At 41.6% G+C, this 13,618-nt stretch overlaps 1 protein-coding gene across 6 annotated transcripts in view; it reads left to right on the top strand.

The window, feature by feature from the left end:
• The window catches only part of PIEZO2 (piezo type mechanosensitive ion channel component 2), a 537,727-nt gene that overhangs the window by 440,740 nt on the left and 83,369 nt on the right, over nt 1–13,618 (top strand). For all 6 annotated transcript variants that reach the window (XM_019490413.2, XM_019490411.2, XM_059724250.1 and 3 more), the window contains one exon: nt 65–230. In XM_019490413.2, the coding sequence (XP_019345958.2) occupies nt 65–230 (166 nt within the window). The remainder of the gene's footprint in view (nt 1–64; nt 231–13,618) is intronic.

Here is a 13,618-nt window from a genome sequence, read left to right as displayed (position 1 = left end):
ATTCTCAAAAGTACTCAGTATTCTGCACCAGAAATGTAAGCTAACAGCATCTTCATCTGTCTAGATGATTTCATGTTGCTGCTGTGTGCGTCCTTGCAAAGACAAACATTTGAGGATGAAAATAAAGCTGCAGTGCGAATCATGGCTGGGGATAATGTGGAAATTTGCATGAACCTAGATGCAGCATCATTCAGCCAGCACAACCCTGTTCCTGACTTCATTCATTGCCGGTAAATTCAAATTTTGTATATCTGAAATTTCTTCTTTGAAAGTTCTTCATTTTGAAGGTAGAGGTAATGGAAGATTCACAACTTATTCTGTCTGTCTTCAGTTTTTCCATTTGACACCACACATTCTATACCTACATACGAAGGAGGTTATTTAGCTTCCTTAAGAAATAGATAGAAAATACATTGGTACTATCTACTATCTTCAGCAGAAGTGAGCATTTGTATAGTGGAAGTGGCTCACTAATTGTGGCCCAAATTTTACATGCAATTTAGAGAGAGAGGGAGAGAGAGCACAAGCAACCTAAAAGAGCAAGTGGACCCAGACAAAAGCCCAGGGAAAAAAAGACAATATGGGGAATATTAACAATGCTGTCAGGAAAAGTAACAGGACAATTGGCTAGTCATACAAGGTGATTATAAAGTAATGCGAGAAGCATGGGGACTAAACAGGAAGGAAGAATCTGGAAGTCCTGGTATGATCACAAAAATATGATGATATTGGATTGACTGAGACTTGGTAAAATAGTTCATGTGACTAGAATACTGTAATGGATGGTATAAGGAAGGATGGGTGACAGAAAAAAGATGGTGGTGTTGCCTTATATATAAAAAAGACATACGCTTTTTCTGAGACAAAGTATCAAGAAGAAGGTAGGTCTGTTGGAAGGCAGGTCTGTTGCATGTCACTTTATGCCACCATAAAAAAAATTATGGAAGCACAAAGGCTAAGCAAACAGATATCTATACTCTTTGTTGTAATGCAAATAGTGGCTGCGATGAAGGTAACATCAATTTATGCTGCTGTTTGGTGGTGGACATTCATTTATGTCATGAGAGTACAGGAAGTCCAGAGCTGGCCATGATCTTCAGCTGCCCTGGGAAGGTGCTCTGGGGCCTGGAGAGACCTGATCCTGCACACCCTGTAAATTCCCACACAGGACTAGACCCCTTAAGCCCAGTGTTGGCAGCACCTGCAGGTGGCCTCCTCTTGCTACCCTGCAGCTGGCAGTGCTGGCAGTGTCTGCAGGCAGTCCACAATCCCTGCTGGCCACCACCGCTGTGCCACCCCGCTTACCACTGCCACCAACGCACTCTCACCGTCGTGCCCCCCAGCTGCCAGGGGCACAAGTCATTCATGTCCCAGCCAAAACATCACACTAGGTACAAGTTTGAGTCTTGTTCCCAAAACACTTCCTCTTTCAGGTCAGGGATTTATAGTGGAAGAGGTGAAGAGTCAGCTGACCTTGGCTGGCCACTCTGGTGGCAAGGAGTGAGTTTATAGCTAGGCCCAGATGACGGGTTCTGGCTACCTTTGTTTTCCCCCATGTTCTGCTGAGGAGTGGGAAAACCGGAATGGGCAGCTGTGCCAGGCAGACCAATGCCCCAAGTTCAAGGCCACAGCTTGACATTGCCGCCTCCCTTCCCCCAAACCTTCTAGGGGTGCTTGTCAGGCTTTCCTGAGTGGTCCTCATAAGTATTCTTCTTGGCCATGAACCATTATGGGTGGTAAAGAAGGCTGAGATTTGTGAGGGGGTTAGTTTTCCACATCCAGCTTCAAAAGGGACGTGAAATACCAGATAGATTTTCAGTATTTGGTGGGAATTGCAGTTCAAAGGTGACTGGATTAATTTGTCAGATGTTTTGGAAGGGGCTGATGTACCTGCAAGGATCAGTGGGTACAGAGATGTTCTGCTGACAGCCATACCTTCTGTCCTACTGAGGAAGCAGGCCCATGCTGAAGTTCATAGATTCATAAATTGTAAGGCTGGTAAGGACCTCAGAAGATCAGAGGGTCCAGACCCTTGCGCCAAGCAGGAAAGACAACTGGAGTCAGGTGACCCCAGCAAGGTGACCGTCCAGTGTCCTCTTGAAGATTTCCAGGGTAGGTGATTGTATCACCTTTGGAGGGAGTTTATTCCAGTCTGGACACCTTAGTTGTGAAGTCGTTTTTCCTAATTTTGAGCCTGAAACGGTTTTCCACGAGTTTGTGATCATTACTCCTAGTTTTCCCCAACGGTGCCCTAGTGAACAGTTGTTCACTGAGCCCTTGATGTATGCCTCTGATATAGTGGTAAGCTGCTACCAAGTCCCCTTTCAGCCTTCTTTTTTTCAGGATAAAGGTCCCTCAGCCTTTCCTCATATGCCTTGCCACACAAATCTCTAATCACACGGGTGGCCCTTCTCAGGACTCTCTCAAGCTTTACCACATCCTTGTTAAAGTGCGGCACCCAGAACTGGATGCAGTACTCCAGCTGCGGTCTTACCAATGATGAATAGAGTGGGAGAATCACTTCATTGGGTTTGTTGGAGATGCATCGATTGATGCATGCCAGGGTATTGTTCGCCCTGCTGGATACAGTGTTGCACTGCTGGCTCATGTTCATACTGTGGTCAATTATTAACCGCAGGTCCCTTTCATTTGTACTGCTGGTCAGGTTGGCATTGTATAGCCTGTAGGTATGCAGGGGATTGTTTGTCCCCAGGTGGAGCACTTCTCAGTGTTGAACTTCATGTGGTCCTCATGTTGTTTGTATGTTTCTTTTGCCTTTTTGAAACAGGTTTTTAGTTCTTTTTAGCTCTCCTGCCTGTGTTGTACCTGGTCCATAGCTGTAGGATTATCAGAGGTGATGAGCAGACTGGGGTGTATGTGGAGGTTGAACACATAATTGGCAAAGGATGGCATCTGTCCAGTTGAGGCATGTATGGAGCTGTTGTAGGTAAACTCTCCAAGTACTAACAGGGAAACCAAGTTGTTCTGTTGGAAATTGAAGTAGCACCAGAGGTACTGCTCTAGAATCTGATTTGTTCTCTCTGCTTAAGCATTTGTTTGTGGATGGTATGTGGACAAGACTTGGGCACGGACTCCCAGCAGGTGCAGGGCCTCATGCGAACGTCAGGAAACAAACTGGGGCCCATGATTGGAGGTTATATAGTCTGGGAGATCATAAAGGTGAACCATGTGATCCAACCATAATTGTGCAGTATCTTTGGCTGAGGGAAGACCTGCGCATGGCATGAAGTGGGTCATTTGGCTAACTGATCTGTCATCATCAGGATTGTGGAGTAGCTGTTAGATTTGGGCATCTCTACAGTAAAGGCTAGTGAAATACCACACCAGGGTTGGGAAGAAACAGGAAGAGGCTGGGGGAACCCACTAGGTTTCTGTATGGGTCTTTGGGTACAGGTGCAAAAATTGTAGGAACAGACAAATCTTGGACTGTCTCATGCAGGTGTGACCACCAAATTTATTGAGTGACCAATAGGTAGGTCTTTTCCATTCCTGGGGGGACTGCTAACAGCAAGTCTTGGTTTACACAAAGCATTGCCAGTATGGGCAGACCTGGAGGCACATAGATCCTACCCTAAGTGACTATGACCCCCTTGACTATTTTCTGTGGATTCAGGGAACAGGACAAGAAATGGTCTTGACTTCCAACAAGGGAAATTTAGGTTGGCTGTTAGGAAGAGCTTTCTAGCAATGAGGCTGATAAAGCATTGGAACAGATTGCCTAGAGAGGTTGTAGAAACTCCCTCAAAAGTTTTTAAGACCAACTTAGACAAACACTTTTCTGGGATAGTTTAAACTGCCTTGAATCTGCCTTGAGCAGGAGGTTGGTCTAGATGACCTCCTGAGGTCTCTTGCAGCTATACTTTTCTTATGGTTATTTGATCAACCTAGATGGAGTTCAGAGGATTGTACCAGAAGCTTCTGGGTAGGCAGGTGCTGTGTTTTTGTAGATGTACCTGATCTACTCTTTGTCTTAACCACCTCATCTGGCTGTGAAAGAACTAATATCAAACTGAATCTGTCTATTTATATCTTTAATTTTGCAAAAGTATTTATCTATTAATTAGAAGAAATTAAACAAGATCATAAAGTATTTTTAAAAATTCTTTTCTGGAAAAAAAATAATCTGACAGTTTGAACAAGTTAAAGCCGAGGAGATTTACAGGTCTCTTAAAAGGTGTGGTCCGCAGTTTCCCTTTAGGCCCCTCCCAACTCACCCATGGTCATATGGGTATATTGGAGGTGAACACTTAAATACTGGTAGGAGGCCAAGACATGCTGTTCCTGTCAATCCATGGGTATGTCTGTAGGGCAAATTGAAGGTATGATTGAAACACGTGCCAACAAACCCTCTAGCAATTAAGGTAATTATAGCAATGAAAACAGAATGGCACAAGCCTTAGTGACCAGCACATGCCCAAGGTCTCTCAGGGGATTGTACTTGGATGGCTACCAAATTCCATGCCTCTATGTTGCACTACTCTTTTTACCTAGACTAGCTGAAACAAGCTAGTACATATATACTAGCACATGTTGCATCTCATGTTCTGTTTGCTGTGTAGACATACCCTTAGATTGTCTGGAGCAATGTGTCTGATGCTTTGTCCTTTTTTAGGTGTAGATATATCCATTGTTTGATAGAGCTGTTCCAACTGATATAAACTAGAGCTTCCATTAGGAACTTACAGGAACATGGGACTGGAAGGGATCACCTGGAACAGAGTCCTTTCCCCTGTGATTGCATGCCACTGTGCAATAAGTGTTTATCTGGGAGCTCTGGAGCCACCATCTCCATGTTTTACATCTGCTTTTGTGTAAGGTCAGCACAGTTGAGCATCTAGCCTGCGATATTTCTGAAAGTTTAATGTAACGTTTACAAAAATAACAGTAGTGGGAAACATCATTAGTTGCTGTGTTTTGCCCGCTACTATTTAGATGGTTGTTTTGAATCTGAAAGCCTGTTACCAGCAGATGGCTGAGAAAGATATTGTTTATTTTACTCTAAATGTATGTATGTCTGTCTTTCATTGATAAACATTCATCATTTTACCAGACAAATATTGTCATTGTAATCCATTTGTAAGATCTTTAAATAAATCCCACTGTTTCTCCTAGAATCTGTGCCAAAAGTAATGACCAACTTTTAAAATTAAGCTTTTGGGTATCACAGTACCCTTTTCTCAAATTTCTCAGGAAAGGATACCGTGATACCCAAAAGCTTGCCTATATCTAACCCAGCCATGCAGTTGGTACAATAAAGATCACCTGCAAGAATTCTTGCCTCTTGCACATTTCCTGGACCATCACGGCATCACTATCACGCAGTACTTTAAAAATTAACTCATTTAAATGCATTCAAGCTAACTCAGCCATTATGGGAGAAACATTAATGTTTTCTCTTCTTGTCACTGCTACACTGTTCATGGTAGCTAAAACCCTCCAAAATACAGTTGACTCCAAGCCATCATCAGTAAGTAACTGAGTAAGATGCTTTGATGGCTGGTAGGGATCTGAGCAAGATCACTGCTAGTAAGACTGGTGGATGAGAGTTAAGATGGGGTGTAGTTCTTTTTAATTACGTTCAGAAACGATGTTTGTTTGAAGATTTCCTTCAGAAAGAAAAGGGCTAGAAAATCACTTTGCTTTATAAATGACCTCATTTGGCATCTTCTCAAATCTCATCAGAGTTTTATAAAATAAATAAAATGAATAAAATAAAATTCAAATAAAATTATGTTGAGGTTTCCAGGACAGGCAGTTTTGAATTAATTTTCTAAAAAGTAACAAACATTTTATCTATATTGCATAAGTTGCTAGAATTCCCTGAAATCCAAAAGAGAAATTGTCTTCTGATAAAGTATGGCAAACTTAAAGTGCAAAGCTCTTATACTTAAATTTTTAGATTTTAATTAAAACATCCCCAGTAGCGACAAGATCCCAGATAAGATTTGGGATGGAAAACAAAGTCTGGATTATAATGGAAGGCAAACCTCAACCTGAATTTGACTGTAGCTTCTCCATAATCCTCTGGGTTAAATTCTTCCTTTTGTTTCATGTTTATCCAGTGGCTTAAAGTTATTGATTATTCCACGCACATTCAAAGATTTGGTACATGAGGAAACAGACCTTCATATATGTTATTAACAGTATTATAGACTTCTCATAAGGGGTTTTCTACTCACGTGGGTTCATAACATTGATGGAAAGCAGAGATAAGAAAAATAAAGAACCTGTTTAATAATGTTTAGTATGGAAATTTATGTGATTGTCTTTATGTTGTGTTAATGGAAAAAAGAATGAAAAAGAGCAAGGCAGAAAAAGAAATAGGAAATGGAAGATTTTGCTAGAACACTCAGCTCAAATAAAATCAGTACTTCCATGTTGTGCATTGACTCTACAAGCTATGTATAAGACTTAATGAGGATTCTTGAACTAGCATATTAGATGGTCTAGACCTATTTAAGAACTTTTAATTTTTCACTGTACATGGACTTCAGAAGGAGAGAGTAAATCCTGTATGTGATGCTTTTTTAAGATAAAGGAGCCAATGTAATTTCTTTGCTTTAGTAGTTAGTATCTGGAATGTTTATATGATATTGTCACTACTGGGAATATTTTAATCAAAGTTTGCAAATTTACATATAACTTCCTTTAATCTAAAGTCACTTGTTTTAGTCTTAATCAGTCTGAAAATTAGTCACTAACTTTCAGAGCTATTGAGCTACCAGCTTCTGATACCAGCTACTTTGAATGCTTGTGTGTGTGTGTGTGTGTGTGTGTATGTGTGTATATATATATATATATATATATATATATATATATATATATATATATATGAATATATTTACTTGTAGTTGTGTGCTCTACACACCTGAGTCAGGACTTCTAATTGTAATAACTGAAGTAGCAGTACAATAGGGCTGCGTGAAGCTTCAGTCCCTGATTTGATTCGGCAGAGATTTGGCTTGATTTGGTGGCTGAATCTCAGAATCTGTATCGAATCAGGAGACCCTTTAATCTCTCTGAATTGAATCGAACCCTCCAGATTGATTCAGAGAAATTTAGAAAGATTCAGCAATTCAGACATAGAGACAGCTTTAAATGTTTTTTCTACATATCTCTAGATAGCAGGGGCTCATGATCGCTGTGATGCTGTGGTGCATGGAGTGTCCCACAGAAGCACCGGAGACTCCCCAGTGTGTTTGGCAGCAGATCCGGAGCACTTCTGGTCCATTTCTGGGTCCACCGGGGAGCGCACTGAGCCCCCTCCCTGCTCCCCCCTTGGCTTGGCAACTGGTGCCTCCTGGGTTGGAGAGGCACCCGGGGTCCCCCTGCGGCTGATCACTGAACCAGGAAAGCACAGGGGGGCCCCCCTAGTGTGCTTCCTGGCAGACCAGGTCCACTTCAGGGTCTGCTGGGGATTATATAGAGGGCCCCTCCACACTCCTGTGGGATATTCCAAGTGCCCCAGCATCGCAGTGATCGTGAGCCATGCCTGCTACTTCAAGGTACGTAGAAAAAACTTTTAAAGCTGTGTCTATGTCCGAATCGCTGATGTCGAATCAGCATCAAATCTTCAGATTTGGATTCGGCCAAATTGAATCAGGGACGGTGATCCGAATCAACAAATTGAATCACTGTCCCTGATTTGAGCTGAATCCGAATCTGAATTGAACAGGGCCCACTTTGCACACCCCTACAGTACATGAGGCTTGAATTCATTTAGTTCTATGGATAAGGACATAGAAAAGGTGGAGTTGCTCCAACCCCCCGCAGTTTCTTTTTACTATCTGTAGCACCCCTGGGACCCTATAGTCTTTTTTATAAGAATTTAATAACTACCTTTTCCCAATGGTTAGAAAGATGCTTATATTTACTATGAAAAGACAATGCTAACTGCTTTACAAATCTTTTGATGAAATAATTCATCTTCTGCTGAACCCTGAGTTGTTTCATATGCTGATACAAATATTTTGAGATATTTCAAACACCTTCCTGCTTATGAGGCTGTTACAGTGACAGTTTCTGGGCATAGTAAATGTCTGTTTTGCTGCAGGACACATTTAAGAGAATCTACCCCTGGGATTCAAGGAACTGAAATACTTTTAGGTGAAGTAAATTCTGGTCTTTCAGAGTGTTTACAGACATGCATGGGGGTGAGGGGAACTTTAATTAAAGCAGCTCCAAAAACTACTCTAATTACAGTGCTCGGAGCATCAAGTGTATCAACATCCCTGCGCTGAAAAATGGTGGTGGGGGTACTTTAACTAAAGCTTGTTGAATAAGCCTCATGGGCTACAGGTTGCCAGTCCATCATTCCCCTTCACCCAGAACTTGTTCTACCATGCTTAAGCCATCTGGCTTGTCAGTGCTGAAGCAGGCTACAAAGCCCAAGAAGCTATCCTGTGGTGGTTGTAAGGATACCAGCCAACATAATTTGCCTGGAAATCCATCCACAAGCCCTCGAGTTCTAGAGCAAGAGAGACTTCAGTCCAGTGCTCACCCACACCAACTGACCTGCATTGTGATTTTCAATTATTTTGTCTTCACTGTCAACCTTATTGGTACTGCCAAGAGCAGTACATATTGGGCCAGCTGTACAGAAGCCAGTGACAATGGCATCAATTATGGCAAAAGCAACAGTTCCAGTGCTGTTGGCAACAACGATGCTCAAGGCTTATGCAGCAGCCAAGAATTTGCTCTGCTTTTTTGGTATCGGATTCTTCACTGTTTCACATGGCTTTTCTATTGGGGTGCTGTAAGTTTCCAAAACACTGACCAAGGTTTTAAGCAAACACCTCTCATTTATGAGGTATTCAAAAGATTAAAAAAAATACCTTGTAACATGCTGAAAATTATCTTCTATTTTTTTTCTCTTCTTGAAGAGACACTGGACAGTCATTGCCTCAATAGTCATGTCTAAAAGGCTTTTACTACAATATAAACAATGTGGGGAAAGAACATATATCCAAACTGATCACTTTAGTTTTCCTCTTTCTGGAAATGTACTTGAGATCAACAATGATAAATGGACCATAAGGAAGAGATTTCCTGAAATCTTACTTCTTTTTTTTTCCACCCCCGGAGTTCTCAGGGGATACGTGACTGAGTCTGGGGGGAAACACAAGCAAAGACATTTCTAAAAACAAAACAAAGCCAATGGATAGAATGGGGAATTTCTAAATGCAGCAGAATATAATGTGGCTAAATGAAATAAAATCTCTGTTCCCACAGCCTCTAATGCTGGAAAATCCCAACGCCAGTGCCTTAGTAGCACTCAGAAGTGGCCCTGTGCAAATATCCGGAAATGGGCAGGAAAAATCATGTGGGAATCTTGAAACAAATTTTTCCCCATAGGACCTTGGCCTAATACCAGCAGTCATTCATAGAACTATGCCATGTAATAATTACAACCAAGCAGCCAACATCAGGTGAGGCAGCTAGTTCTTACAAAGGCAAATATACTGCCTCTTTTGGAACCACCTTTTTGTGACTTAGAGTAATGAGAGGGGATCTGCAAAACATCATTACAGACCTCAGGTCAGACTTGCATAAAGAAGATAAACATTTGGTTGCTGATAAAAAGGGTTTTAACTGTGGGTTTTTACACTAAAACAAACAGAAGCAAAAGAAAAGGAAGCTACTGATAAAGATGACCTTGAAAATAAGGGAAACCACATTCGATTTATGAGAAGGGGCTGAAGGAGATAATGAATCCAAAGTATTTTCTGGAATATACTAGAATAAAATGTGGATAATCCAAGCAAAATAAAGGAACTGATTTTCAGGATTGAGGACCTATCTAAAGACAATGGAAAAATCAATAAATGGAGCAGAAGGGAATGCAGGACACAGCACAGAAAGGAGTAATGTGGAGAGCAGAAAGTGAGATTGGCAGGGAGGGCAACACGGGAATACAGGGTGCAGAAGAATAGGGACTGAGAGGGAAGATCAGGAGTAAGAGACTGAGATGAAAAATACAGAGAGCAGGTAAATGTTAAGAAGCAGTTTGTGAGACTTGAACCTGTGGCAAAGTATCAAAGGACAATGTGTGGAGGAGTTGGATGGTCACCTAGGTGAGCAAAAAGAGATATGGAAAAGTGAGGAGTCAGAGGAAAAAGCAGGAGATTGTTAGGGAAGAAGATGAAGAGAAGAGAAAATGAAAATTCTTTTTGCCAGTAGCTGCATTGACAGGCCATGAACACATCAGTAGCATATCAATTAGATGCCACTCATGTGTTTATGTTCCAAAGTATTCATTATGGTTTAGCAGGTTGATACTGATGGGTCATCATGAATTTGAAAATAGATCAGCCTTTTTGCATTTCATGGTTCTTAAGCTCACAACAGTCATTATAATACGGGAACTATTTGCTAAAATGTAATAGGCATATCCATGGGTGGATCTAGAACTTTGAAAAGAGGGGTGGAAATGATTTCATAGATTATTAGGGTCAGAAGGGACCTCAGTAGATGATCGAGTTTGACCCTGTGCCCTGAGCAGGAAAGAGCGCTGGGGTCAGATGACCCCAGCCAGGTGTTTGTCCAGTCTCTTCTTAAAGACCTCTAGGGTAGGAGGTCTTTAAGCTACCACCTCACTTGGAAGCTGATTCTAAATTCTGGTAACCCCGTCATAAAGAAGTTCTTCCTAATATCTAATCTAAATCTGCCCTCTGTCAGTTTGTGGCCATTGTTCCTAGTTATTCCTAGGGGTGCCCTGGCAAACAGAGTATCTCCTATTCCTTGCTGCCCCCCTCCCCCTCCCCGTATCATCACAGACAAAACAACACATACAAACATTAACATATTTTTATTTTAAACAACACAGTTTAAAATAAATTAGAACCTTTCCTAATATACTAGAAATGCTACTGCCACTGCCAGGCAATCGTTTTTTTACTTTAAACATGTTTATAGCTTCATAGTTTCATAGTTGGTAGGGTCAGAAGGGACCTGAGCAGATCATGAAGTCCGACCCCCCTGCCATGGACAGGAGAGAATGCTGGGGTCATACGACCCCAGCTAGGTGATTGTCTAGCCTCCATTTAAAGACCCCCAGGGTAGGAGCGACCACCACTGCCCTTGGAAGTTGGTTCCAGCTCCTAGCCACCCTGACAGTGAAGTAGTGCCTCCTGATGTCTAGCCTGAATCTACTCTCAGTCAACTTATGGCCGTTATTCCTTGTTACTCCTGGTAGTGCTCAGGGGAACAGGGACTCTCCCATTGCCTGCTGGTCCCCCTTGGCAAGTTTATAGATGGCTACCAGATCCCCTCTCAGCCTTCTCTTGTGGAGGCTGAACAGGTTCAGGTCCCATAGCCTCTCCTTGTAGGGCCTGCCCTGCTGCCCCCCTGATCATGTGAGTGGCCCTCCTCTGGACCCACTCAATGCTGTCCACATCCCTCCTGAAGTGCGGCGCCCAGAACTGGATGCAGTACTCCAACTGCGGCCTGACCAGTGTCACATAGAGGGGGAGGACAACCTCCTTGGACCTGCTCATGATGCATCTGTGGATGCATGACAAGGTGCAGTTAGCCTTCCTGACCCATTGGTGGCCCATGTTCATCTTGGAATCAGTAGTAACTCCAAGATCCTTTTCTGCCTCTGCACTGACCTTTTCTGGACTTTGTGCTTATATGGTAGTCCATACTTTGGATTATAAATGGCATGAATTTAAGACTCCCGAGTCTTGCTGTGTTTTACGGTGGAAAAAGTAACCTCACACGTTCTTCCAAAATGTTGTTCAAACTGGACTTCAAAGTCTAATAACACAACATCCTATCAGGTGTTTTTTTTTCCTTTCTGTTCTTCCTCACAGGAATCTTTGGTATCAACTTGACATTTGAAAGTTCTTGGAGTTTGCTTGTAGCAAGCTAAGGATCAAATGATGTCCTCATGACTCCTCATCATTGTGATTTCATTTTCAAAGATGATGATGAGAGTAAGACAAAGCTTTCTGCATTACTGAGCCAGCACTACTGTGATATATATGGCTTGCAGCAAGAGCCATTACTGCATTACAGTTTGTACATGGATAAGCACCTTTCCCTGCATGCCAAGGAGATCTCAGCCATCTGAGTTAGGATGCTTACTACTTGAATTAGGATGCTCACTACTTTTGGTGTATTTATAAAGAAAAAAAGGAATGATTTACCTGCAATTCTGGTTCTATGACAGTATTATCTAAAAAGATTCTCACTTACCTTCCTGCCCTTGAGATTTGAAGGGCATATGTTGGGAGCTTACGTAGGTTTCAAGGGGTTTCTATGGGAATTTGTTACTTACAGAAACTAAACACACAAACAAACAGAAGCCCCAATCAAACCTTTGTACTCGCTATTTGAGGCATTTCTTTATATTACAATTGTATTTTCAGTTTTTTCATCTGTAGCTGTTCTCAGAAATGCTGATACATTTTGTCAGCAGCATGGGACAAGTTTTCTCAAACATTGCAAAGATAAAAATAATGTCAGGAAGCAAATCTATTCCCTGCCATCCCACACATCAATAAGTATTATGTAAAGGAACAGCAAAACTACAGTATGTTTTTCTGCAGAAACACAGAGGACACAATCTTCAAGAACATCCAGGGCCTCCTGGAGACCTCGTTTAGCTGACATCTCCCATTTACTTTTCTGCACGTTGCATGTAAACAATGTGTTTGTTCTTTATTGCACAAAACCCAGCACCCCCTGTAAAAAAAATAGGTAGGTAGATAGAGAAGATAGATTGCAAGGAAAGTAGCTGCTACAGACATATTCCTTAAAAGAAATACAAAGAAGGGAGCCTTCTGTCTCCTGTCATCTGGTTCTTCCCTATGTGGAATTGTGACAGATAGCCTCTAAATATAAGCCAATAGACAGCTCTGAGAGGTTTTACACCTAGGAATATAGGGTGGCAAGGGTTTCTACAGGTTACAGGGTGTATTCCAATGAGCTCATTGCTGCTTATGTGATTTGGAGCAGAAGGTGCAACTGTTTTTATCATGCTATCTCCGTTCATGATTTCCTGGTGCTGTAGCTTTCCAAGCCTGGGGCAGCAAAACTGTATACCAAAGAAAACTAAGATCTCATTAGTCTGACCATGCTTAGCTATATCCACTGTTGTTTATACAATCTGTTCTGCCTCTGAGATGATATGAAGTCAAGATTTTGAGGAATTGGAAAACACTTAATTGTTCCAGTTATGATTTAGGCTTATTTCTAAGATTTCAGACAACTGTAAAACACTCATATTTTGCAAAGGCATCTCCTTTTTATAATTGATCAACATTAAAAATATTTTTAGAAGCTGTCTTTGACAACTGGGCCTTTCACCAGATACAATTCCCTAGAAGTCATCAATAAATATAGAATTGGTAGCAGTGAGGTAATGTTGGTGGGTTTTTGGAAATAGATTTGCATTGTATTTACCCAGAATTTTTAAGAGATGAGCTCAAACAGACTTTTACTTGCACTGACATTGCCAAATAATATCACTCCATCATGAAGTTTCTGAAGAACATATTTTCCATCCATTTATGACATGAAGTCTGATCAAGCAAAGTAATCATGCACCTGTGTGAGTAAATAGTCCCACTGAGCCCGGAATTTAACTTACAGA

The sequence above is a fragment of the Alligator mississippiensis genome, chromosome 3 (assembly GCF_030867095.1).
Source record: "Alligator mississippiensis isolate rAllMis1 chromosome 3, rAllMis1, whole genome shotgun sequence".
Lineage (NCBI taxonomy): Eukaryota > Metazoa > Chordata > Crocodylia > Alligatoridae > Alligator > Alligator mississippiensis.
This window is presented reverse-complemented; position numbering and strand designations above follow the sequence as displayed.